This window comes from Ictalurus punctatus, chromosome 4 (assembly GCF_001660625.3).
Source record: "Ictalurus punctatus breed USDA103 chromosome 4, Coco_2.0, whole genome shotgun sequence".
In the NCBI taxonomy this organism is placed as follows: domain Eukaryota; kingdom Metazoa; phylum Chordata; class Actinopteri; order Siluriformes; family Ictaluridae; genus Ictalurus; species Ictalurus punctatus.
Window position 1 is genome coordinate 35,765,993 of NC_071284.1, and position 26,268 is coordinate 35,792,260.

Sequence of the window (26,268 nt, forward strand, 5' to 3'; positions counted from 1 at the left end):
AATGCAGAATAAAGTACAGATAGTACAGGAGCTACTACACAGAGAAAAGTGCGTGATTATACTGTGTGTGTGTGTGTGTGTGTGTGTGTGTGTGTGTGTGTGTGTGTGTGTGTAGGCACTGCGTATCAGGAGTGGGCTTCAGCAGCAGTACTCCACCTGCAGTAGATGAGGAGAACGCTCTCTCACCTGAAGCGTGTTACGAGTGTAAGATCAACGGCTATCCAAAGAAAGGCCGGAAACGACGCAGCAGCAACACAACCGAGGAACACACCACACAGGTACACACTAACACACCACACAGGTACACACTAACACACCACACAGTACACACTAACACACCACACAGGTACACACTAACACACCACACAGTACACACTAACACACCACACAGGTACACACTAACACACCACACAGGTACACACTAACACACCACACAGGTACACACTAACACACCACACAGTACACACTAACACACCACACAGTACACACTAACACACCACACAGGTACACACTAACACACCACACAGTACACACTAACACACCACACAGGTACACACTAACACACCACACAGGTACACACTAACACACCACACAGGTACACACTAACACACCACACAGGTACACACTAACACACCACACAGGTACACACTAACACACCACACAGGTACACACTAACACACCACACAGTACACACTAACACACCACACAGTACACACTAACACACCACACAGGTACACACTAACACACCACACAGTACACACTAACACACCACACAGGTACACACTAACACACCACACAGGTACACACTAACACACCACACAGGTACACACTAACATAACACACAGGTACACACTAACACACCACACAGTACACACTAACACACCACACAGTACACACTAACACACCACACAGGTACACACTAACACACCACACAGGTACACACTAACACACCACACAGGTACACACTAACACACCACACAGTACACACTAACACACCACACAGGTACACACTAACATAACACACAGGTACACACTAACACACCACACAGTACACACTAACACACCACACAGGTACACACTAACACACCACACAGGTACACACTAACACACCACACAGGTACACACTAACACACCACACAGGTACACACTAACACACCACACAGTACACACTAACACACCACACAGGTACACACTAACACACCACACAGGTACACACTAACACACCACACAGGTACACACTAACACACCACACAGTACACACTAACACACCACACAGGTACACACTAACACACCACACAGGTACACACTAACACACCACACAGTACACACTAACACACCACACAGTACACACTAACACACCACACAGGTACACACTAACACACCACACAGGTACACACTAACACACCACACAGGTACACACTAACACACCACACAGGTACACACTAACACACCACACAGTACACACTAACACACCACACAGTACACACTAACACACCACACAGGTACACACTAACACACCACACAGTACACACCACACAGGTACACACTAACACACCACACAGGTACACACTAACACACCACACAGTACACACTAACACACCACACAGTACACACTAACACACCACACAGTACACACTAACACACCACACAGGTACACACTAACACACCACACAGGTACACACTAACACACCACACAGTACACACTAACACACCACACAGTACACACTAACACACCACACAGGTACACACTAACACACCACACAGTACACACTAACACACCACACAGGTACACACCACACAGGTACACACTAACACACCACACAGGTACACACCACACAGGTACACACTAACACACCACACAGGTACACACTAACACACCACACAGGTACACACCACACAGTACACACTAACACACCACACAGGTACACACTAACACACCACACAGGTACACACCACACAGTACACACTAACACACCACACAGTACACACTAACACACCACACAGGTACACACTAACACACCACACAGGTACACACTAACACACCACACAGTACACACTAACACACCACACAGGTACACACTAACACACCACACAGGTACACACTAACACACCACACAGGTACACACTAACACACCACACAGTACACACCACACAGGTACACACTAACACACCACACAGGTACACACCACACAGGTACACACTAACACACCACACAGTACACACTAACACACCACACAGTACACACTAACACACCACACAGTACACACTAACACACCACACAGGTACACACTAACACACCACACAGTACACACTAACACACCACACAGGTACACACTAACACACCACACAGGTACACACCACACAGGTACACACTAACACACCACACAGTACACACTAACACACCACACAGTACACACTAACACACCACACAGGTACACACTAACACACCACACAGTACACACCACACAGGTACACACTAACACACCACACAGGTACACACTAACATAACACACAGGTACACACTAACACACCACACAGTACACACTAACACACCACACAGTACACACTAACACACCACACAGGTACACACTAACACACCACACAGGTACACACTAACACACCACACAGTACACACTAACACACCACACAGTACACACTAACACACCACACAGGTACACACTAACACACCACACAGGTACACACTAACACACCACACAGTACACACTAACACACCACACAGTACACACTAACACACCACACAGGTACACACTAACACACCACACAGGTACACACTAACACACCACACAGTACACACTAACACACCACACAGTACACACTAACACACCACACAGGTACACACTAACACACCACACAGGTACACACTAACACACCACACAGTACACACTAACACACCACACAGGTACACACTAACACACCACACAGGTACACACTAACACACCACACAGTACACACTAACACACCACACAGGTACACACTAACACACCACACAGTACACACCACACAGGTACACACTAACACACCACACAGGTACACACTAACACACCACACAGTACACACTAACACACCACACAGGTACACACTAACACACCACACAGTACACACCACACAGGTACACACTAACACACCACACAGGTACACACTAACACACCACACAGGTACACACTAACATAACACACAGTTACACACCACACAGGTACACACTAACACACCACACAGGTACACACCACACAGTACACACCACACAGGTACACACTAACACACCACACAGGTACACACTAACACACCACACAGGTACACACTAACACACCACACCACACAGGTACACAACACACAGGTACACACTAACACAGAACACTAACACAACACACAGGTACACAATATCACAACATGTATCAGGTTTTATAATTTATTAGATGTAATTCATTCAGAGGGATTTCGCTTACAATGTAATTCATTGGGTGGGGTTTTGGTTACGATGTAATTTATTGGGAGGGGTTTTGGTCATGATGTAATTTATTGGGAGGGGTTTTGGTCATGATGTAATTTATTGGGAGGGGTTTTGGTCATGATGTAATTTATTGGGAGGGGTTTTGGTTACGATGTAATTTATTGGGAGGGGTTTTGGTTACGATGTAATTTATTGGGAGGGGTTTTGGTTACGATGTAATTTATTGGGAGGGGTTTTGGTCATGATGTAATTTGTTGGGAGGGGTTTTGGTCATGATGTAATTTATTGGGAGGGGTTTTGGTCATGATGTAATTTATTGGGAGGGGTTTTGGTCATGATATAATTTATTGGGAGGGGTTTTGGTTACGATGTAATTTATTGGGAGGGGTTTTGGTTACGATGTAATTTATTGGGAGGGGTTTTGGTTACGATGTAATTTATTGGGAGGGGTTTTGGTCATGATGTAATTTGTTGGGAGGGGTTTTGGTCATGATATAATTTATTGGGAGGGGTTTTGGTTACGATGTAATTTATTGGGAGGGGTTTTGGTCATGATGTAATTATTGGGAGGGGTTTTGGTCATGATGTAATTTGTTGGGAGGGGTTTTGGTCATGATATAATTTATTGGGAGGGGTTTTGGTCATGATGTAATTTATTGGGAGGGGTTTGGGTCATGATGTAATTATTGGGAGGGGTTTTGGTCATGATGTAATTATTGGGAGGGGTTTTGGTCATGATGTAATTTATTGGGAGGGGTTTTGGTTACGATGTAATTTATTGGGAGGGGTTTTGGTTATGATGTAATTTATTGGGAGGGGTTTTGGTTATGAAGTAATTTTCTGGGTGGGGTTTTGGTTATGATGTAATTTATTGGGAGGGGTTTGGTTACGTTGTAATTTATTGGGAGGGGTTTGGTTATCTTCTGATGTATCATGAATGTTTTATAAAGAGCATTACTGTTAGAATAAATTTTTCCACCAGTGTTCGGGACATAGCATTAATCTCTTCTACTTTTAGGTTGATCAAGAAGTGATTACTTCAGCCAGCGTGGATGTTGATGACATCATTCGTTTTAACCTGAGCGTTGGAGACCTAAGTGCTAAAGATCACATCATCGAGTTCCTGCCAGCTCTCTCCACACTCAAAAACCACGTCCGTTATGCTATCGACTTGGGGAACGATGCTGGCCTGTTCAAACTCAACCAGCGGGATGGAGTGAGCTTCCTGCACTTGTCCAAAAACAAGCGTCACCACCTTCTGCCTGGAGTTTATTATTTACAAATCAGCGGCGTTCCTGTGTATGGTAAGAAGGAGCTGGATGCGCTAGAGGACGAGAACGATAAAGACTACCTCAGTGGAGAACTGGGAGAAACGCTACACGTTAAACTACAGATCAACCTGCATTAGCTATACACCAAAGAAACGATCAAAGAGGACTCCTATTTACTACAGCGAAAGATCTCCACACCAGAGATATCGTCTCTCCACATCGTCTCTCAGAAATAACCGTAACAATAATAACAGTACATATCTACATTCTATAGAACTGAAAGCTGCAGCGTCAAAGTGTTTTGTCTGATCCAACACACATTTTGAATTACAGCATTGTTTGTACTGTGCTCTTGTCCAATTCCCCCATCAGATAAGTGTGAACTCGCACCAAGCATTATGTAGCTCAAGCAATTTTCTCTAAGATTCAACAGTGTCCTACACATTGGCTTGCTAACTTTCTAGTGTGATTATAAGCTAATAGAATAAGTATAGCAAACAAGCAGAAAAAAGCTGAATAGCTAGCTAGCATGGCAACAAAGGGTCTCCACTTAGCTACAAGGCAAAAAATTGCTAACCAGCTGGCATGCGAACTAGTTAGTAGAGTAAACCTGGATGAGTAGCTTGCTTGCTGAGTATGTACCATGCTGATTAGATGTTACCAGCTAGACAGCTGTCAGTGTTTATGGCAATTACCCAACATGTTAACTAGCTAACAGAGTAAAATGTGCCGACTAGCTGGCTTGCTAATTAGCTAATGTGCTACCCTGCTAGTAGAACACAAGTTGCCCAGCTCCCTCGGAATCATATACAGATGTACAAGCATAAGTAACAAAACCTAATAAAAGCCCAATGCCTTCTAGCTTCAGCCACCATTTTGAAAAGAAAACGTTCTTAGATTGCAGCAATGCTTTCTGGGTAAGTTGTGATCCTGCAAACTAGTGTTTATGTCTACAACTCGATCATCTAGAGCATCTTGGTCTAGGTCAAGGGGAAGTGGACAAGGGCAGATAAAAACAGTATTGAAGCAGACATGAAGCTAAAGTGGGTGAATAAATTGTGTACGAGCAGGAGACTGGACAGAAATATCATTTATTAAATCACTAATTTTTGACCACTTTAAAGCTTAAAAGTCTCAAAGTTACATTTCAGTCTAAAATAGATGCCCACAATGTCCTCTTTACCCTAAATGTATTTGATTATACATGTTTGAAGTGCACCATTTGTATTAACTAATGAACTGTATACCTAGTTAGCATTAGCAGGTCAATTATAATTACGTATATTTCTTATTGGAATTAATAAATGCTGGACATGCCACGCCCAAAGGCAACTTGTCACATGTGAATGCAGGATAAAGGAAGCCTCCATTTTAACACCAGTGCAAATTGACCTCAGTTGTTCTGTACCTCAAACAGATTTGACACATTCTGTCTAAAGGGGAATATTGTGTGCTATTTATTTTCAGCTGAACTGTTATTTTATTTTTTTTGGTTCCATTGTGGTTATAAAGGACTCTGCTTCTTTCTTTTCTGCGCTGTCTATCTTAGCTCAGTGTTTTAATCGTATTTACTGGTGCTAATAACACGTCAACATTAGATTTATGAATGCACTGCAAACTGATGCCACTTAATGCCTTTCGCTACTCTGTGCAGGACGTGTGTGTATTACTGTAACCATGCCGCGTTTAACCTGGGGATCTTTTATAAACACATGTATAGTGCCCTGGACTGAAGGGCTCACAATGGTGCTCATTATAAAGACCAACTACTTTTTTTATTCCGATTCTGTAACTGTACATTTCACCTTTCAGAGGAAGAAAAAGAAAGAGACTACTGCACTGAGGCCGTCCAGGCCGAAAACACGCACTCGCAATATAGTCAGTGCCTTCAACGAGACACCACCATCATTCAGTGTTCACATCATGAGGAGTTTAGGTGTAAATTCACAATAAAAGAACGTTTTGGTTTGAACAGGGCACCGGAGTCAGTACTTTCTTTCTAACTGTAGAGCTGCTGCATTCTGGCTTGTGATTGGTCAGGAGGTGTTGATTAGTTTTCTATAATTGCAGCTCTGACAGTAGCACAGCTGCAAGTCACAGGTATACATTTAATGTGCTCATTCTAATACATTATCATTTCTATAGTAACACACTCAAGGCTATGCTGTTATAGGAAAATCCACTTCAGGGTGGTGGAACTAACTCCACCACTTCAGTGTGCCTTCATGTCATGAATATAGTAATTACGAAATAGAAAAGTCACAGCTCTCAGTGAAAGCATTCAGTGTACAGTACAATGATGAAAGACTGCCACCTGTAATCACCATATTTCTTGTACCTTATTCATAAACACCGTCAACCATGTTTATATAAAATCACTCACTGTTGGTGAGGATGACCCACATGGACAGTCTAAAGATCACCATGAGATTACTGAGGATGGTACCAGAAAAACTATGAAGTTGGCTGTGGAGGATCTTCTTTAAATAAAATTTATGACTGCAAGTCCTTAACAGTTTACACACAATTCTCCATCAATGAGCAGACCAGTACTTACACAACACAAGAGACTTACAGCTATAATGAACTCAGAAATAACTCTTATGTTCATTCCTAAGTTCCTGGTTATACAGTCACACTACTTGACCATGTAGCAGTTACAGAAGGGGTGCATTTATTTATAATTACACTATCCACTGTCACCCACATGAACATGGGTTCCCTTTCAAGTCTTGCACCACTCAAGGATTCTTCCTCATATTGTCTCAGGGAGGAGACCCCCCCCATCAGAATTTACATATTTAAGACACAACCACATTGAACTCAAGTCATCCCTCAGACTTAGTATTTGCTTCTTTTTTTAAAGATTTAATCAAGTTTAAATTTATTTAAAAAAAAAAAAAAAAAGCAGCAGCAGCTTCAGCTCCTCCCCGTTGAGCCAAATCCCCCAGCACCCCTCTCCGTCTCGTCCAGCGTCTGAGAACGACAAGCAATAATGAACAAGAATATTTAGTACACTATGCCTGATGGAGTAGTTTTTTTAAAGACACTTGTGTATCAGTACAAATAATTAGCTCAAAATTGCTATGAAGCACCAATTACACAAGTGACTGCATCCACAAGTTCATGAGAGAGATAGATAAGTAAATAAGGAAACACCTGAAAAAATAAAGTCTCAGTTCTGTCTGAGGAGTGTTGTGTGGATAAAGAAAATATGAGATCTCTGTATACCAGCTCTATCCAAAACTCTGGGGAGTGAATATAGTACATAATTGTTTTATTTATTCATTCACATACAAGTATGGGCATGTCCTGTTGTATCATTTAGTACAGCGGTATGGTGGTTTAGGACACAGCCTCATGCAGGCATCAGTTAACCACCACCGTCACACTATTTAGAGCAGTTTTGCGATTTGGGACAGCACAGGACTGTGGTGTGGATAAAGATGGAAAGAAATTGCTTGCGTTTGGCTAAACTCATGCTGCGCTTCTTTAGAGGATAATAATAAAAAAAAATCATCATCATCATCATCATCATCATCATCATCATCTTTAACTGTGACATATGGAGTTTATTGGTCTTTACCTTAAGTTCCTGTAGGTCAGGATAGCAGATTCGCTCACACACTAGCTGAGCCACTCGGTCTCCTTTTTTCACTGAAACAAAGGAATCATTTATTACCCAAACCCTGAGTTCCATATTCATAAAGTCCATTTATTTCAGCCATGACATCCAACCACACCTTCGAACGTCTCCTTGCCGAAGTTGAACAGCACAACGCCAAGGTTTCCTCTGTAGTCTTCATCCACCACACCGGCTAAACAGCAAACACAACACTGTTAGTTGAAGCCCAGACTGTTCCACATTTCCCAACGTATGCATGAGGTCAATAAAGACCGAATCACCCACCTCCAACATCAATAAAGTGCTTCGCCGCCAGACCAGAGCGAGGAGCTGAGGAAGAAATCACAACATAGATAGCCTCATAAGACCTCTGTGCATTCATGTATGTAGATGTCTTTATACACACACACACACACACACACACACACACACACACATTATAGAAGATGGCAGAAAGCGTGTCCGTACCCACTCGGCCGTAACATCCTGCAGGAACGGCGATCTGGAGGTCAGTCTTCACTATGGCCTTGTCCATCGGAGGAATGGAGTAATCATATGCACTGAGCACAAACAGGGCAGAATCATCATTTATTTCATCCATTTACACAGCACTTGGGTTCATTTCCTTCACATTACATACATTTCCATATCATTACATACATTTCCATATCATTTGAGTCATGGTCGACTCTTAATCTCTTACACAAAGCCCTTTAAAGATAGAGACTCAAAAGTTTTATTAATTTGAGATTGTTGGAGGGCAAATCATAAGCAGACACACACAAACCGATTCACAATGAATGACACGCATATATTTAGCTATAAGGATCTTACTATAGCCAATTTTTTATTTAAAAAATGATTAAACAATTTAATTCAGAAAAGTCTCATGAGCGTTTAGTCTGTTTCTAGAATATCCGCTACAAGTTTAAGTGAAGAGCCGACTCTGTTTACAGGGATTCGAACTGGAGAATCGACTCCCACACTTGTGGAATCGAACATCCACATTATATATTTATACCGCGAGTTTATGGAGATAAGGAGTTATTTCAGCCCCTTTATCCTTAAGGGCTTGCGATGTGAAAGTTAAGAAAGTGTGAAATTACTAAATAGAACCAAAAATGTGCTCATACTCGTGGTTTATTCTTCTTCCACAAGCAGTTTTTAAGTTGATGTTTCCTACCTGTACAGGTCGTATCCGGCCGCTTTAGCAGAACCTCTGGTCGGTGCGGTGGCGTGTTCGGACAGTTTAGCGAACTTTAGCACAATGTTACCGCGCTTTTCATCAATTTCCTCAGTCCTGCTCTTCTTCACAGGAGACACTACGGTCGCGTCGGTCACTTCTGAGCACGGCATTTTACCTAAAACACGAGAACCGAGAATAAAACCAAACAAAATAATAAAAACTGAACAACAACAACAACAAAAAAAAAAAAGAAGACAATAACCAGGAAAGCCGCTGTATCAGAAGAACCGCCAATACTCTCGCGCCAAACTCCTTCTCCACAGCATTTAAAGCTCGCGCGAAAAGAACGCCTCACCTCCCCGCGCTTTTTCAACCAATGATATGACACAACGTGAGGATACCCCCCCACGCTCTCTCTCCACAACCAATCAGAACGCTGCATTTCAGACCAATCAGAACGCTGCATTTCAGACCAATCAGAACCGTTCTAAGATGAAAACAGCTGCTTCTACGCTAACAAAGCACACAGTATATATATATATATATATATATATATATATATATATATATATATATATATATATATATATATATATAAACAAATCAAGCCATTCCTATTATTCACATCTAGATATTTTCAGGTCTCAGATATCATCTGTAGTAAGACAGCAAAGAGAAAGAGTAACATACCGTTTCTGTGTGAAGAAAAGCATCTTCTCTGGATCAGTCTGCGTCCGCTATAAACCACAGACTTCACAAAGGAAGCGGAAGGAGAAAACATGTTGATTAAAAAGATCCACACATGTTGGTTCTGGATTTATGGTGACAGAAAGCCAGCAGTTTCCTGTAAACCAGCAGCTCTGTGTACAAAAACTTGATCTTTCTTCTTCTGCTGCTTTCAGACTGAAACGCGCATGCGCTCTGCTGCTCCCTAGCGGCCTCGTGCGAATACAGACAAAATGCACAAATACAGAAATCTGTAAAAGACCTCGGAGTGATTATTGACTCCAGTCTATCATTTGATGCTCATGTAGATAATATTACTAGGATAGTCTTCTTTCATCTCAGAAATATTTCTAAGATAAGAAATATATTGTCACTACATGATGCAGAAATATTAGTTCATGCATTTGTCACCTCTAGACTAGATTACTGTAATGCCATACTGTCTGGATGTTCCAGTAGGAGCATAAACAAACTCCAGTTAGTCCAGAATGCAGCTGCTAGAGTCCTAACTAGAACCAGAAGATACGACCATATCACCCCGATATTATCAATACTGCATTGGCTCCCATTAAAATCTCACATTAACTATAAAATACTTTTATTAACCTATAAAGCACTAAATGGTCTCGCACCACAATATCTAAGCGACCTTTTGGTTTTATATGATCCGCCACGCCTACTTAGATCAAAAGATGCAGGCTATCTGACGGTACCTCGAATAGTGAAGGCTACAGCAGGGGGAAGAGCTTTCTCTTATAGAGCCCCACTGTTATGGAACAGTCTTCCTATTAGTGTTCGGGACTCAGACAGTCTCAGTGTTTAAGTCTAGGCTGAAAACGTATTTGTTCACTCAAGCCTACCCTGACTAGATTCTGTTCTACTACTTCGCAGTCCTAATAATCTTTTTTCTCCCTCTCTCCTTTCGCCGAGCCCCACACGAATTTATGGAGTTACTAGAGATCCAGATCCTTTCTGCCTCTGGATGGAGCTCAAATCTTCTTTAATTCCAGACTGCTGGGACTACGGCTGCTCCTAACGCCATACAGACTTCATATAAATCCATAATGAACTCTTTCACAATATCTGTTGTTGCCCAGATGAGGCTGGGTTCCCTTCTGAGTCGGGTTCCTCTCAAGGATTCTTCCTCTTAAAACATCTTAGGGAGTTTTTCCTTGCCACCGTCGCCACTCAGTGGCTTGCTCAGTTGGGATAAATTCGCACCTTTAATATCTGTATACCATGTTGATATTTCTGTAAAGCTGCTTTGAGACAATGTCTATTGTAAAAAGCGCTATACAAATAAAATTGAATTGAATTGAATTGAACAGTGAAATCTCACACTGATTATAAAATACTATTATTAATCTATAAAGCACTGAATGTTCTCGTGCCACAGTACCTTAGAGAAGTTTCGGTCTTTTATGATCCACCACACATACTTCCATGAAAAGGTGCAGAATATTTGTTGGTACCTGGAATAGTGAAGGCTACAGCAGGGGGAAGAGCTTTCTCTTATAGAGCCCCACAGTTATGGAACAGTCTTCCATTAGTGTTCGGGACTCAGACACAGTCTCAGTGTTTAAGTCCAGGCTGAAAATATATTTGTTTACTCAAGATTTTTGTGAATAATTTTTTTCTTAGGTAAAGGAGCAGATCTAGAGGCTCACAGGTATAGAGTGTTGTGGTGAACTGGGATGTTTGGATGCTGTCGCTCCCCCACTTTCACACCTTCACTCAGGTGTGTTGATGGTGAAGTGGCTGGCCGCATTATGTCCCAGGGCATTCTCATGGCTGTGTTCCCTTCTGGCTCTCTCTTTTAGTTATGATGTCATAGCTAGTCTTGCCGGAGTCCCTGCTTTCACTCACGCAAACTACACTGTCCTTAACCATTACCGGACAATAAGCATACCTAATAATCTCTCTCTCTCTCTCTCTCTCTCTCTCTCTCTCTCTCTCTCTCTCTCTCTCTCTCTGTCTCTCTCTCTCTCACTCATACATGTTCTTGTATGTGTTGGGTTCCTACTTTTTTTAAGATGAGTAGCCACTAGATCACTTGCAATGATGCTGACACAGATGAGGCTATTTAGTAATTTGTGGCTTTTATAATTGTCTGACTCCCTGATGAAGGCTTGCTGGTGTATCAGGAGACTTTTTTTAAAGCCTGTTTTCAGCCCCAAAATAAAAGCTTTTTTAACTGAAAACAGTCCACACGAGTGCCTAGGTCTGGAATCTTTGCTCTGACAACAGTGGGATGAGCCAATTGTCCTTGATTTTGCTGACAGATTTTGATATTGTTGCTATACTGCACACATGTTTCAAACTGCATGAGGTGAGCATAGACAAGAATATGTACTGTAACAAAAACAAAACCTTTAATACAGTTATGGTTTTTCAAATGTTTTATTGAGTAAATTCCAAGAATATACATGTATGATATCTAAAATCTCCAGAGTGAAATTAATCATTATGTGAATCCGAAGCTTTTATAAATATAGAGATCTGTATTTGATCGAAATGTGTATATTTTTTCCCTAGCTGTATTTTTATAAAGAGACAAAAAAGTAGGGCAGAAATACAAGCCTATAAAATACCACTCAGTGTCTTTCTAATTACATTTCCTCCCATTTTCTCCATCCATCGTCCATCTGTCACTCCATTATCCATCAGGAACTTTCACATTCATACTTGCAAATATTCATCAATATCATCCTTAATATTCATTCACCTGTTATTTATTCATCTATTAATTCATTCATCCATCTATTCAGTGATTTTCTTCTTTATATATGTAGCAGTTAATTAAATCTTACATTCTTTATACATTTATCCTTTTCATCGTCTTTTTACTATTTACTTTCAGCTTCCCGTATTATCACCTGCAGTACACACACATTAAATCTTGCTATAGATCTACAGTTCCACTAGAGGGCAGTAGTGTGTTGTTCTTAGGCTGTATCTCATTCCTGTTTTTAGTGCACCCTCATCCACTTCTCTGGGGTTAATACCCCGTGGCTATCAGGTGGAAGGAAAGAAGTCATGAGCTAATAATTTACATTTAATGTCATGAGAGAAAGTGATCCAGAGGTTAATACATCTGTAATCTTAAATGGACATTCCAGGTTAAATGCACTTTAAAGAGACTCCTGAGACAAAAGTGTAAGTGGACAGTGTGAGAGAGTGGGATTGGACCACAGCCTTTATGAGTAGAAGGTGAGAACACTCTTGTGGTTCCCGCGCACCAGCAGAGTGGGAGGCAAGTTTTTAGTCAGAGCCTCCAACCACGACATGTACAGGTGATCAGATACAGAGCCTTTACGTGCAATGGGCATGCTCCTGTAACACACACACACACACACACACAGACACACACTGCATTATCATCACCTGGATTCAACACTGCTAAAGTTAGTAACTCTATGTCTAATAATAATAATAATAATAATAATAATAATAATAGTGTAATTCCGGTGTGTGTGTATAAATGTAAGTGTGGGAGTGTGAGACAGGTGTGTGTTACTCACACTATGATGAGTTTAGCTGCTCTGGAGCTCTCCTGCAGTAACTCATTCAGACGCACCTGAAGACTCGTCTGTACAGAGACAACAAACACAACCTTCACTCATTCATTCATTCATCCATCCAATGGTCAGTAAAGCCATTCATCCTTCCATCGTTTGATCATCTGTCCACTCATTCATTCATCTGTATTTATCCATTCACTTCTCTATCTATCCATCAATCATTTCACTAATTTTTATCATTCATGTGTTCATTATTTATTGATCCATCCATCCATCTAGCTACTCGTATTTATTCACATATCTATCTCATCATTCATCACCTACGTGTGTGTGTGTGTGTGTGTGTGTGTGTGTGACCTTCTCCTCGAAGCGGTCCAGCTCAGCATCTGTGATCTTCCAGGGGTTCTCCTTCCTCAGAGTTTCAGCCTGAGCTGTGTCCTTAGAACCCTCATACAGCCGGAATGGTGCGATCATGTCCTCAAACAGCTTCCAGCTACACACACCCACACACACACCACACACACACCACACACACACCACACACCACACCACACGACCCCGCCCCCACACACACACACACACACCACACACACACCACACACACACACCACACACACACACACCACACCACACCACACACCACACACACACCACACCACACAACCCCGCCCCCACACACACACACACCACACCACACCACACCACACAACCCCGCCCCCCCCACACACACACACCACACACACACACCCCACACCACACACACACACACACACACACACACACACCACACACCACACCACACAACCCCGCCCCCACACACACACACACATACACACACACACCACACCACACAACCCCCCCCACACACACACACACACCACACACCACACCACACACACACACAGTAATACTGTTTATTAGCAGACACACCAGAAAATCATGATTTAAGTTATTATAAAAAAATTCTCAGCAAAGCAAAACAATACACACACACACACACACACACACACACACACACACACACACACGGTGAGTTTTAGGTGGTGTACTTTTCTGAAGAGGGCTTGATATGGAGTTCAGTGATGATGATGATGTCTGTGCATTTGATCCTGAATTTTTTCAGCAGAGACTGGATTCTGAAACACACACACACACACACACACACACACACACAGGATGTTATATAAGTTACAACATGAATCGAAACACTTAACACAATAAACACAGGAGCTCTTTGTGTGTGTGTGTGTGTGTGTGTGTGTGTGTGTGTGTGTGTGTGTGTGTTTGCATACTCTTCTTCGTCCTGCTGTACACGGTCCAGTTGTCCTGCGATGAAGATCCGCAGTTTACAGTCTCTCCACTTCTTCCTGGTGGTCAGTATGTAGGGCAGTAACAGAGTCAGACCTGAACACAGGATTCACACAGACTTACACCACGGCGCTGCTGAGTTCTGGACTGTGATTGGTCGTCAGGTGGTGATTAGTTCTCTGTAACAGCGGCTCTGACAGTAGCGCAGGTTTATATTAATATTAATGCGCTCATTCTGATACGTTACAGTTTCTATAGTAACGGCTCGTTCACGGTACAACGAACGCTCCACATAAAAGAATTGGCTGGTTAGCTGATGGTACCCATATTTGTTCTGTACCACAAACATCATAGAGCATTGTTTATTTTAATATAATTCCGCCACTATGGGTATCCACGCCCCAAATATTTCACTTGTCCTCAGTCCTGAGCTACAGCGCTAAGCTTGATTGGCATGTGGCAGCCATTTTGTTTACAAATCTCAACATGTTTTTGATCATTATTGAGGGTGAAAGTGTTTTATCACCATCTTGTGAAGAGACACATGGCAGACTTTAACGGGCATGACCTAGACGAAGTCAAGGTACAAGTATAAAAAAGAATTCTGACTTGATAAGATATGGGTCATTTCATTTTTCTGAGTAGATGTTGAGACACAGCCTCTACCTGTAAAGTTCTGTGTTTCTACACTTTACAGTTTTAACTGCACTTTCAGTGCTTGGACCCCTAATAATTAAGTACAGTGTATTAAAACTGCTAGTAGACCTCCTTGTTCTCAAACAAACAGCAATCTGTCTGCTAAATTCACTTTTTCAGGATCTGTGTGTCAGTTTGTCGCTAATTTTCTGTCTCATTAGACTGGATTATTATGATTGTGATTTGGTTGTGTCTGATACAGCACCATTCCATCTGACTCGTACCTCCATCATCAAATAACCACCACACGTCAATGGTTCCTTTCCCCTGCTTCCTCTTAAACTGAGAGCTGGCCTCCATTAAACGCTGGTTTAACTTCAACACATCAGATGACTGGGGCAGTTCTACAGCTGAGAGAGAGAGAGACACACACAAAAAGAAAGAGACACATAGTGAGAGAGAGAGACACAGAGAGGGACACAAAAAGAGAGAGAGACACAGAGAGAGACACAAAAAGAGAGAGAGACAGAGAGAGAGAGACAAAGGGAAAGACAGGGAGAGACAGAGAGACCAGTGAGACAGAAAGCAGATGAAATGTAATCAGTAACTCGGGCATCTGTAGTTAGTGTTGTGATGATGGCATTCAAAATGAAATCAGACACAGTTATACTGTTAGCATTATGCTCCACTGGTTAGCAAGCCATGCCCACCACACCACTATACACAATGATGTCCCAAAAAACACTCAAATAACGAGCCAAAAATTCAAACTGCTTCCTCCATCTGTCACAGACAGACAGGGATCGTGTGTGTGTTTGTGTGTTTGTGTTTGTGAGTGTGTGTGTGTGTGTGTGTGTGTGTGTGTGTGTGTGTGTGTGTGTGTGTGTGTGTGTGTGTGTGTGGGATTAGATTAGTTTAGAGAAGCACAGATGGTTAAAATGGGATTTTATTTGTTGAAATGTCTTTAGACTCCTGTAGACAAACTCCGCCCACATTTTCTAGTACAAACATAAACCATTGAAAGTTCAGCCAGTGTCTGTGCAAGTTGCGTTATAAGCCAACAAATAGCCATAAACAGATACACACACACACACACACACACACACACACACACACACACACACACACACACACACACTCATGCCAGTGTTACTGCTGCACTGAGAGTAAACCACCACCAAAATTACTTCTTCTCATTGCTGCTTCCTTTACACTGATGGATAGGAAAAAGGGGTGCCAATACTTTGTGACAGGCTACAGCCAGTAACTGTACACCTGTACAGAGAGCTGAGTGGTGGGCGGAGCTGATAAAGTCGCATATATAATACTGTAATATTGTAATATTGTAATATATAGTACTGTAAGTACCTTTAGGAGCCAGCGCTTTCTTTGACTTTCTGTTTCTTTTAAAAAATCCTTTTCCTCCTTCCTGAAAGCCGTTTTCCTCCATCTCCATCACCTGCTGCTCCAGAAGCATCCTCTCCATCTCCTCTGGGAAGGGACATCACACACACACACACATTAACACAAACACACTCATTAACACACACACTCATTAACACACACACACACATATACACACACACACACACACACACACACATTAACATACACATATACACAGACTTATAAAAGTAGTGTCAGGTTTACACAAGTTTACTTCTTTTGATAATAGAGGAGGAGGTGAAGTTACTGTCACCACACTGACGATTATTTTCCTGATAATATGTGAATTATTTCCCGAGTGTTTTACTCCTCTTACACCACGGAGATTTACCACCTATTACAACTTTTATTTATTTATTTATTTATTTATTTATGTATGTATGTATTTATGTCGTACTTTTATTTTAAAGAACACTTTCAAAATTTCCAAACTAAGGATCCTAAAATCCAGCTGTGATTAACCTGCTTTCTGAAAAGAACTGTGTCAGTGTCATGTCTGCATATAATGACAGAAAGAACGATGGCATATTGTTGTTTGTTTGTTTGTTTACCTTCAGCTGCGAGGATGTGTGAGATGTCCAGTCCCTGATTGAGTCTCAGAATCATCGTTCCGTATTCAAAATCAAACGCATCACTGAACACAACAATCCACAGAATTATTGTGGTATGGAATGATTGAATTGTGTGTGTGTGTGTGTGTGTGTGTGTGTGTGTGTGTGTGTGTGTAAGAAACATACTGCAGAACTCCGACATATGCCTGTACATCTTCAGTGTTTGCCGTCTTCCAGTCTCTCTTAAACCCCAACATCAGTGTGTTTGGTCTGAGCCTCCCCAATCCTGATGCCTGAAACCATAACACACACACACACACACACACACACACACACACACACACACACACACACACACACACACACACACAGGTTTTGAGCTTTGAAATGTGAAACGTTGCTACTCATGTCTCGCTTAATGAATTTCACTCACACTGATAAAGTAACACACCTGACCTTAACCCTTAACTCTGCAGGAATATTTCTGCACTGCTCACACACACACACACACACACACACACACACACACACACACACACACACACACACACACACACACCAGGCTCGATTCAAACACAAGCTAACTGTGGGGAAAAACGTACACATACTTTATTATTGAAATATATAATTTTATATATAAGTTACAGTAGAAGTTGGAGTGCTCTAACCCTGCTCACAAATTAATGTCCTTCCTTATATTTATCCTTGTATTTCTCCCGTCACTCATCCAAACACTGTATTTTTATTTTTTACAATTTAATGATTGCAATATTGATAAATTGTTCAAAGCACAAAGGTTGAGGAACGTTCAGGAGGCGTGGCCGTGAACAGAAACGGACCTGATGAGGTTTGAACGCAGCGTAGGAAATGAATTTAAGAGTTAAAGTGATACTGATCCTGTCTGAGTCACGATTCTTCTTTAACTATAAACCTGAATACATGTAGAGACACTGCTGGGCAAAAGAAAATGGGCCACGCCCAAAATATTAAGCTTTTAATTGTCTTAAGGATAAATCACTGGTCAGAAAATTAGCATGAATTAAACAAAAAGATAAAGTATGTTAGCATGAGATGAACCTTTCCCTCTGATTTACTGAAATGTTGAAGCCTTGTGGGTAACCCTGCGCAGCATTTTATTAAAATTTTATTGTACTTCATTTCAGTTTTGTTCACTCAGATATGTGTTAGTTTAAAATTTCATGTCCAACACTTTAATCATTATCATGCTTCACCTCTGTGTACAAGAAGACTCTATAAGTGAATCTCCATGTTTCTAGCTTTTCCCCCAAACAGCAAAAGTAAACAAGCGTTTTCTCACCAATGATTTTTTTTTAAATCATCAAAATTTTAATATTGTGCCATTATGGGTTCTTGGCCCAGGAGTGTAGTGAAAGTGTTATAGATGTAGAGAAAGTCAACAGGTTTTTAAAAAATTCTCCCCATCTGTTCTGTATTTATTACTAAAGTGAACTCTGCTTCTCTCTTTACTGTGCACTTAATCAGCCACCGGTGTTATTCCAATTCACACTCCTTATCTGACTTTAATGTACAGTCAGACATGGCTGTTAATCTGACCTGAGCATGGCGCAGTGCTATCGCTACTGATGATAACATCCTGATACATGTGCAATCGTAGCCAAAGTCTGCTGAACAGGAACATCACTTCACATCATGCCGAGCCGGAACATTACTGAGAGCTCCTTGAACACGAGGATTGTTTTATCAGACTTCACGAGATGCAAGGGGCACACGAGAATATTCATTTTCAGTGTCGTTTTTAGATTAGATTAGGGGAAATTATTTACTGTATACTGTGCAATAAACCTTTATCAGTAAACTTTACTATCTGTCTGACCTCCAGTCTAATATCCTGTGCTGTGATATACCCAAGGTTATTATCGTTAACCAAAACTGTGAAGAAAAAAAAGCATTTTTGTTAACAAATAAAAATACAAATGTGTGTTTCCAAATAAATGAGAACTAAACTGTAACTATGACGTAACGTAACTGCAATACGAACGAAACTGAATAAACTTTCGTATTTTAAATGTTGGATGGTCTAACAACAGAGGCTGAATTGAGTGGATGATCCATCAGTGATCCTGAATCATAAATGACCAGAGTAAGGTGTATTAGTATACATGCTAGAGCTCCTCAGCACAGCAGAGATTTAGTAGCAGCGGAACGCTAAGGGCCACATTAATAGGTAGGAAAAGGCAGAGCTCTATGGGATTTTTCAGTACAATTAGCATGATGTTAAACTAAAACAATACTAGAACTAAATAAAAACTAAAAGTAATGTTTTTTGAAAGAAAAATTTAATCAAAACTATTTATGCACCATTAAACTAAAGTTGGGTGCACACTGTGTGATTTTTAATAGTCTTTTATTTATTTATTTATTCCTTTATCCACCATTTATGCACCAAAAACTGAAAGTGAAAACCAAAATACAAAACGAAATAAAAAAAAGCACAGTAAAAAAAATTCAATAAAAATAAAAACTAGCAATATTTTTAAAACTATAATAACCATGGATATATTGTCGTCTCTAGACTGTGATAAATAAATAATAAAAACAGTACATTTCAGTGTGAACTGTCTGATCTAGCATCACTGTCTGATCTAGCATCACTGTCTGATCTAGTGGGCTGCAGTACTGATCTTACATTATAATAAATGACCTCCAGGTTGTATATTACACTCCAGTACAGTCTGTCTGATCTGATTTTATTTTTCCTGCAGTGCGTGCTGTCTGATCTACAGTTTATGAGTTTATTTTGTCTGACACCTGTAACAGACTCTTTGCTCCGTCGCGAAAGCTGTCGGACGCTACGGCGGCGTAAAACGCTTTCCTCTTCTGCTGATTGAGCCACAGCTGATTCGGTTCCATACAATCACTGAGCTCCTGCTGCTTCTCCAATCGAGGACCCTGACAACAACAATGACACAAACTATACACACAATAAACACTCAAACACAGCACAACACATAGTAATACACACACACACTAACTCATTAACAACAAAATCAGGACAATTTTATATCGAATCATTTTGATGGTAGTCTCAGAACCAACGAGCCCAGAGTTACAGTATAAAGCGTGTAGTTACAGTGTAGAGTTATAGTGAAGAGTTATAATGTAGAGTGTGTAGTTATAGTGTAGAGTTACAGTATAAAGCGTGTAGTTACAGTGTAGAGTTATAGTGAAGAGTTATAGTGTAGAGTGTGTGGTTATAGTGTAGAGTTACAGTATAAAGCGTGTAGTTATAGTGTAGAGTTATAGTGTAGAGCGTGTAGTTATAGTGTAGAGTTACAGTATAAAGCGTGTAGTTATAGTGTAGGGTTATAATGTAGAGTGTGTAGTTATAGTGTAGAGTTACAGTATAAAGCGTGTAGTTATAGTGTACAGTTATAGTGTAGAGCTTGTAGTTATAGTGTAGAGTTATAGTGTAGAGTTATAGTGTAGAGTTATAGTGTAGAGTTACAGTATAAAGCGTGTAGTTATAGTGTAGAGTTATAGTGTAGAGTTATAGTGTAGAGCGTGTAGTTATAGTGTAGAGTTACAGTATAAAGCGTGTAGTTATAGTGTAGAGTTACAGTATAAAGCGTGTAGTTATAGTGTAGAGCATGTAGTTATAGTGTAGAGTTATATTGTAGAGTGTGTAGTTATAGTGTAGAGTTACAGTATAAAGCGTGTAGTTATAGTGTAGAATTATAGTGTAGAGATATAGTGTAGAGCGTGTAGTTATAGTGTAGAGTTACAGTATAAAGCGTGTAGTTGTAGTGTAGAGTTACAGTGTAGAGCTTGTAGTTATAGTGTACAGTTATAGTGTAGAGCTTGTAGTTATAGTGTAGAGTTATAGTGTAGAGTTATAGTGTAGAGTTATAGTGTAGAGCGTGTAGTTATAATGTAGAGTTACAGTATAAAGCGTGTAGTTATAGTGTAGAGTTATAGTGTAGAGCGTGTAGTTATAGTGTAGAGTTGTAGTGTAGAGTGTGTAGTTATAGTGTAGAGTTATAGTGTAGAGTGTGTAGTTATAGTGTAGAGTTATAGTGTAGAGTTGTAGTGTAGAGCGTGTAGTTATAGTGTAGAGTTACAGTATAAAGCGTGTAGTTATAGTGTAGAGTGTGTAGTTATAGTGTAGAATTATAGTGTAGAGCATGTAGTTATAGTGTAGAGTTATAGTGTAGAGTGTGTAGTTATAGTGTAGAGTTATAGTGTAGAGTGTGTAGTTATAGTGTAGAGCGTGTAGTTATAGTGTAGAGTTATAGTGTAGAGTGTGTAGTTATAGTGTAGAGTTATAGTGTAGAGTGTGTAGTTATAGTGTAGAGTTATAGTGTAGAGTTGTAGTGTAGAGGGTGTAGTTATAGTGTAGAGTTACAGTATAAAGCGTGTAGTTATAGTGTAGAGTGTGTAGTTATAGTGTAGACTTATAGTGTAGAGCGTGTGGTTATAGTGTAGAGTTATAGTGTAGAGCGTGTAGTTATAGTGTAGAATTATAGTGTAGAGTGTGTAGTTATAGTGTAGAGTTATAGTGTAGAGTGTGTAGTTATAGTGTAGAGTTATAGTGTAGAGCGTGTAGTTATAGTGTAGAGTTGTAGTGTAGAGCGTGTAGTTATAGTGTAGAGTTATAATGTAGAGTGTGTAGTTATAGTGTAGAGTTATAGTGTAGAGCGTGTGGTTATAGTGTAGAGTTATAGTGTAGAGTGTGTAGTTATAGTGTAGAGTTATAGTGTAGAGTGTGTAGTTATAGTGTAGAGCGTGTGGTTATAGTGTAGAGTTATAGTGTAGAGCGTGTAGTTATAGTGTAGAATTATAGTGTAGAGTGTGTAGTTATAGTGTAGAGTTATAGTGTAGAGTTGTAGTGTAGAGGGTGTAGTTATAGTGTAGAGTTACAGTATAAAGCGTGTAGTTATAGTGTAGAGTGTGTAGTTATAGTGTAGACTTATAGTGTAGAGCGTGTGGTTATAGTGTAGAGTTATAGTGTAGAGCGTGTAGTTATAGTGTAGAATTATAGTGTAGAGTGTGTAGTTATAGTGTAGAGTTATAGTGTAGAGTGTGTAGTTATAGTGTAGAGTTATAGTGTAGAGCGTGTAGTTATAGTGTAGAGTTGTAGTGTAGAGCGTGTAGTTATAGTGTAGAGTTATAATGTAGAGTGTGTAGTTATAGTGTAGAGTTATAGTGTAGAGCGTGTGGTTATAGTGTAGAGTTATAGTGTAGAGTGTGTAGTTATAGTGTAGAGTTATAGTGTAGAGTGTGTAGTTATAGTGTAGAGCGTGTGGTTATAGTGTAGAGTTATAGTGTAGAGCGTGTAGTTATAGTGTAGAATTATAGTGTAGAGTGTGTAGTTATAGTGTAGAGTTATAGTGTAGAGTTATAGTGTAGAGTGCGTAGTTATAGTGTAGAGTTATAGTGTAGAGCATGTAGTTATAGTGTAGAGTTGTAGTGTAGAGTGTTGAGTTGTAGTGTGTAGATTGTGTAGTGTCGAGCTGTAGTCTGTAGAGTTATAGTGTAGAGTTATAGTACAGGGCGTGTAGAGTTGTAGTGTAGAGTGTGTTGAGTTGTAGAGTGTGTAGTGTAGAGTTGTAGTGTAGAGTGTGTTGAGTTGTAGTGTAGAGTTGTAGTGTAGAGTTGTAGTGTAGAGTGTGTTGAGTTGTAGTGTAGAGTTGCAGTGTAGAGTTATAGTATAGAGCGTGTAGATTTGTAGTGTAGAGTGTGTTGAGTTGTAGTGTAGAGTGTGTTGAGTTGTAGTGTAGAGTTGCAGTGTAGAGTTGCAGTGTAGAGTTATAGTATAGAGTGTGTAGAGTTGTAGTGTACAGTTGTAGAGTTATAGTGTAGAGTTGCAGTGTAGAGTGTGTTGAGTTGTAGTGTACAGTTGTAGAGTTGTAGTGTAGAGTGTGTAGTGTAGAGTTGCAGTGTAGAGTGTGTAGTGTAGAGTTGCAGTGTAGAGTGTGTTGAGTTGTAGTGTACAGTTGTAGAGTTGTAGTGTAGAGTGTGTAGTGTAGAATTGCAGTGTAGAGTGTGTAGTGTAGAGTGTGTAGTGTAGAGTGTGTAGTGTAGAGTTGCAGTGTAGAGTGTGTAGTGTAGAGTGTGTAGTGTAGAGTGTGTAGTGTAGAGAGTGTAGTGTAGAGTGTGTAGTGTAGAGTTGCAGTGTAGAGTGTGTAGTGTAGATTTGCAGTGTAGAGTGTGTAGTGTAGAGTTGTAGTGTAGAGTGTGTTGAGTTGTAATGTACAGTTGTAGAGTGTGTAGTGTAGAGTTGCAGTGTAGAGTGTGTAGTGTAGATTTGCAGTGTAGAGTGTGTAGTGTAGAGTTGTAGTGTAGAGTGTGTTGAGTTGTAGTGTACAGTTGTAGAGTGTGTAGTGTAGAGTTGTAGTGTAGAGTGTGTAGTGTAGAGTTGCAGTGTAGAGTGTGTAGTGTAGAGTGTGTGGTGTAGAGTTGCAGTGTAGAGTGTGTGGTGTAGAGTTGCAGTGTAGAGTGTGTGGTGTAGAGTTGCAGTGTAGAGTGTGTAGTGTAGAGTGTGAGTGTAGAGTTGCAGTGTAGAGTGTGTAGTGTAGAGTGTGTAGTGTAGAGTGTGTGGTGTAGAGTTGCAGTGTAGAGTGTGTAGTGTAGAGTGTGTAGTGTAGAGTGTGTAGTGTAGAGTGTGTTGAGTTGTAGTGTACAGTTGTAGAGTGTGTAGTGTAGAGTTGCAGTGTAGAGTGTGTAGTGTAGAGAGTGTAGTGTAGAGTGTGAGTTTAGAGTTGCAGTGTAGAGTGTGTAGTGTAGAGAGTGTAGTGTAGAGTGTGAGTTTAGAGTTGCAGTGTAGAGTGTGTAGTGTAGAATGTGTAGTGTAGAGAGTGTAGTGTAGAGTTGTAGTGTAGAGTGTGTAGTGTAGAGTGTGAGTGTAGAGTTGCAGTGTAGAGTGTGAGTGTAGAGTGTGTAGTGTAGAGTGTGTAATGTAGAGTGTGAGTGTAGAGTTGCAGTGTAGAGTGTGAGTGTAGAGTGTGTAGTGTAGAGTGTGTAGTGTAGAGAGTGTAGTGTAGAGTGTGAGTGTAGAGTGTGTAGTGTAGAGTGTGTAGTGTAGAGAGTGTAGTGTAGAGTGTGAGTTTAGAGTTGCAGTGTAGAGTGTGTAGTGTAGAATGTGTAGTGTAGAGAGTGTAGTGTAGAGTGTGAGTGTAGAGTTGTAGTGTAGAGTGTGTAGTGTAGAGTGTGAGTGTAGAGTTGCAGTGTAGAGTGTGAGTGTAGAGTGTGTAGTGTAGAGTGTGTAGTGTAGAGTGTGAGTGTAGAGTTGCAGTGTAGAGTGTGAGTGTAGAGTGTGTAGTGTAGAGTGTGTAGTGTAGAGTGTGTAGTGTAGAGTGTGTAGTGTAAAGTGTGAGTGTAGAGTGTGTAGTGTAGAGTGTGTAGTGTAGAGTGTGTAGTGTAGAGTGTGTAGTGTAGAGTGTGAGTGTAGAGTTGCAGTGTAGAGTGTGAGTGTAGAGTGTGTAGTGTAGAGTGTGTAGTGTAGAGTGTGAGTGTAGAGTTGCAGTGTAGAGTGTGTAGTGTAGAGTGTGAGTGTAGAGTTGCAGTGTAGAGTGTGAGTGTAGAGTGTGTAGTGTAGAGTGTGTAGTGTAGAGTTGCAGTGTAGAGTGTGTAGTGTAGAGTGTGTAGTGTAGAGTTGCAGTGTAGAGTGTGTAGTGTAGAGTGTGTAGTGTAGAGTGTGTAGTGTAGAGTTGCAGTGTAGAGTGTGTAGTGTAGAGTGTGTAGTGTAGAGTGTGTAGTGTAGAGTGTGTAGTGTAGAGTTGCAGTGTAGAGTGTGTAGTGTAGAGAGTGTAGTGTAGAGTGTGTAGTGTAGAGTGTGTAGTGTAGAGTGTGTAGTGTAGAGTTGTAGTGTAGAGTGTGTAGTGTAGAGTTGCAGTGTAGAGTGTGTAGTGTAGAGTGTGTGGTGTAGAGTTGCAGTGTAGAGTGTGTGGTGTAGAGTTGCAGTGTAGAGTGTGTAGTGTAGAGTGTGAGTGTAGAGTTGCAGTGTAGAGTGTGTAGTGTAGAGTGTGTAGTGTAGAGTGTGTAGTGTAGAGTATGTAGTGTAGAGTGTGTAGTGTAGAGTTGCAGTGTAGAGTGTGTAGTGTAGAGTGTGTAGTGTAGAGTGTGTGGTGTAGAGTTGCAGTGTAGAGTGTGAGTGTAGAGTGTGTAGTGTAGAGTGTGAGTGTAGAGTTGCAGTGTAGAGTGTGAGTGTAGAGTGTGTAGTGTAGTGTGTAGTGTAGAGTGTGTAGTGTAGAGAGTGTAGTGTAGAGTGTGAGTGTAGAGTGTGTAGTGTAGAGTGTGTAGTGTAGAGTGTGAGTGTAGAGTTGCAGTGTAGAGTGTGTAGTGTAGAGTGTGAGTGTAGAGTTGCAGTGTAGAGTGTGAGTGTAGAGTGTGTAGTGTAGAGTGTGTAGTGTAGAGTGTGTAGTGTAGAGTTGCAGTGTAGAGTGTGTAGTGTAGAGTGTGAGTGTAGAGTGTGTAGTGTAGAGTGTGTAGTGTAGAGTTGCAGTGTAGAGTGTGTAGTGTAGAGTGTGTAGTGTAGAGTGTGTAGTGTAG

General features: G+C 40.8%; 3 protein-coding genes across 6 annotated transcripts in view; 1 reads left to right on the plus strand and 2 right to left on the minus strand.

Moving 5' to 3' along the window:
- Positions 1-6,717, plus strand: part of fbn1 (fibrillin 1) — a gene marked incomplete at its 5' end in the record, with an annotated part of 69,504 nt that extends 62,787 nt beyond the window's left edge. Inside the window, 2 exon segments of the mRNA XM_053678213.1 lie at positions 116-278; positions 4,488-6,717. Coding sequence (XP_053534188.1) covers positions 116-278; positions 4,488-4,877 — 553 coding nt within the window.
- On the minus strand, positions 6,216-10,445 carry dut (deoxyuridine triphosphatase). 2 transcript variants are annotated; one of them, XM_017465671.3, is made up of 7 exons: positions 10,242-10,445; positions 9,549-9,726; positions 8,834-8,925; positions 8,651-8,695; positions 8,484-8,558; positions 8,327-8,397; positions 6,216-7,716 (listed from the first exon to the last, which is right to left on the minus strand). In XM_017465671.3, the coding sequence occupies exons 1-7, from the start codon at positions 10,330-10,332 to the stop codon at positions 7,660-7,662; spliced, it is 609 nt and encodes a 202-aa protein (XP_017321160.1). In that variant the 5' UTR covers positions 10,333-10,445; the 3' UTR covers positions 6,216-7,659. The 2 variants fall into 2 exon arrangements, with proteins under 2 accessions (XP_017321160.1, XP_017321161.1); XM_017465672.3 differs by lacking the exon at positions 10,242-10,445 and adding an exon at positions 9,814-9,957.
- Positions 10,446-12,658: 2,213 nt separating this feature from the next.
- The window catches only part of slc12a1 (solute carrier family 12 member 1), a 34,979-nt gene continuing 21,369 nt past the window's right edge, over positions 12,659-26,268 (minus strand). For all 3 annotated transcript variants that reach the window (XM_053678214.1, XM_017465666.3, XM_053678215.1), the window contains 10 exons: positions 20,530-20,670; positions 17,926-18,032; positions 17,740-17,822; positions 17,111-17,233; positions 16,027-16,152; positions 15,091-15,202; positions 14,848-14,934; positions 14,156-14,291; positions 13,799-13,866; positions 12,659-13,610 (listed from right to left, as the gene is read on the minus strand). In XM_053678214.1, the coding sequence (XP_053534189.1) occupies positions 13,475-13,610; positions 13,799-13,866; positions 14,156-14,291; positions 14,848-14,934; positions 15,091-15,202; positions 16,027-16,152; positions 17,111-17,233; positions 17,740-17,822; positions 17,926-18,032; positions 20,530-20,670 (1,119 nt within the window). In that variant the 3' untranslated portion in view covers positions 12,659-13,474. The remainder of the gene's footprint in view (positions 13,611-13,798; positions 13,867-14,155; positions 14,292-14,847; positions 14,935-15,090; positions 15,203-16,026; positions 16,153-17,110; positions 17,234-17,739; positions 17,823-17,925; positions 18,033-20,529; positions 20,671-26,268) is intronic.

Coding starts and splice junctions, on each gene's coding strand:
- dut (XM_017465671.3), bottom strand. CDS start 10,332: ATGTTTTCTCCTTCCGCTTCCTTTGTGAAGTCTGTGGTTTATAGCGGA. Junction 8,696..8,833: donor AGGATGTTACGGCCGAGTGG/GTACGGACACGC, acceptor TTTCTTCCTCAG/CTCCTCGCTCTGGTCTGGCG. Junction 8,559..8,650: donor GCACTTTATTGATGTTGGAG/GTGGGTGATTCG, acceptor TTTGCTGTTTAG/CCGGTGTGGTGGATGAAGAC.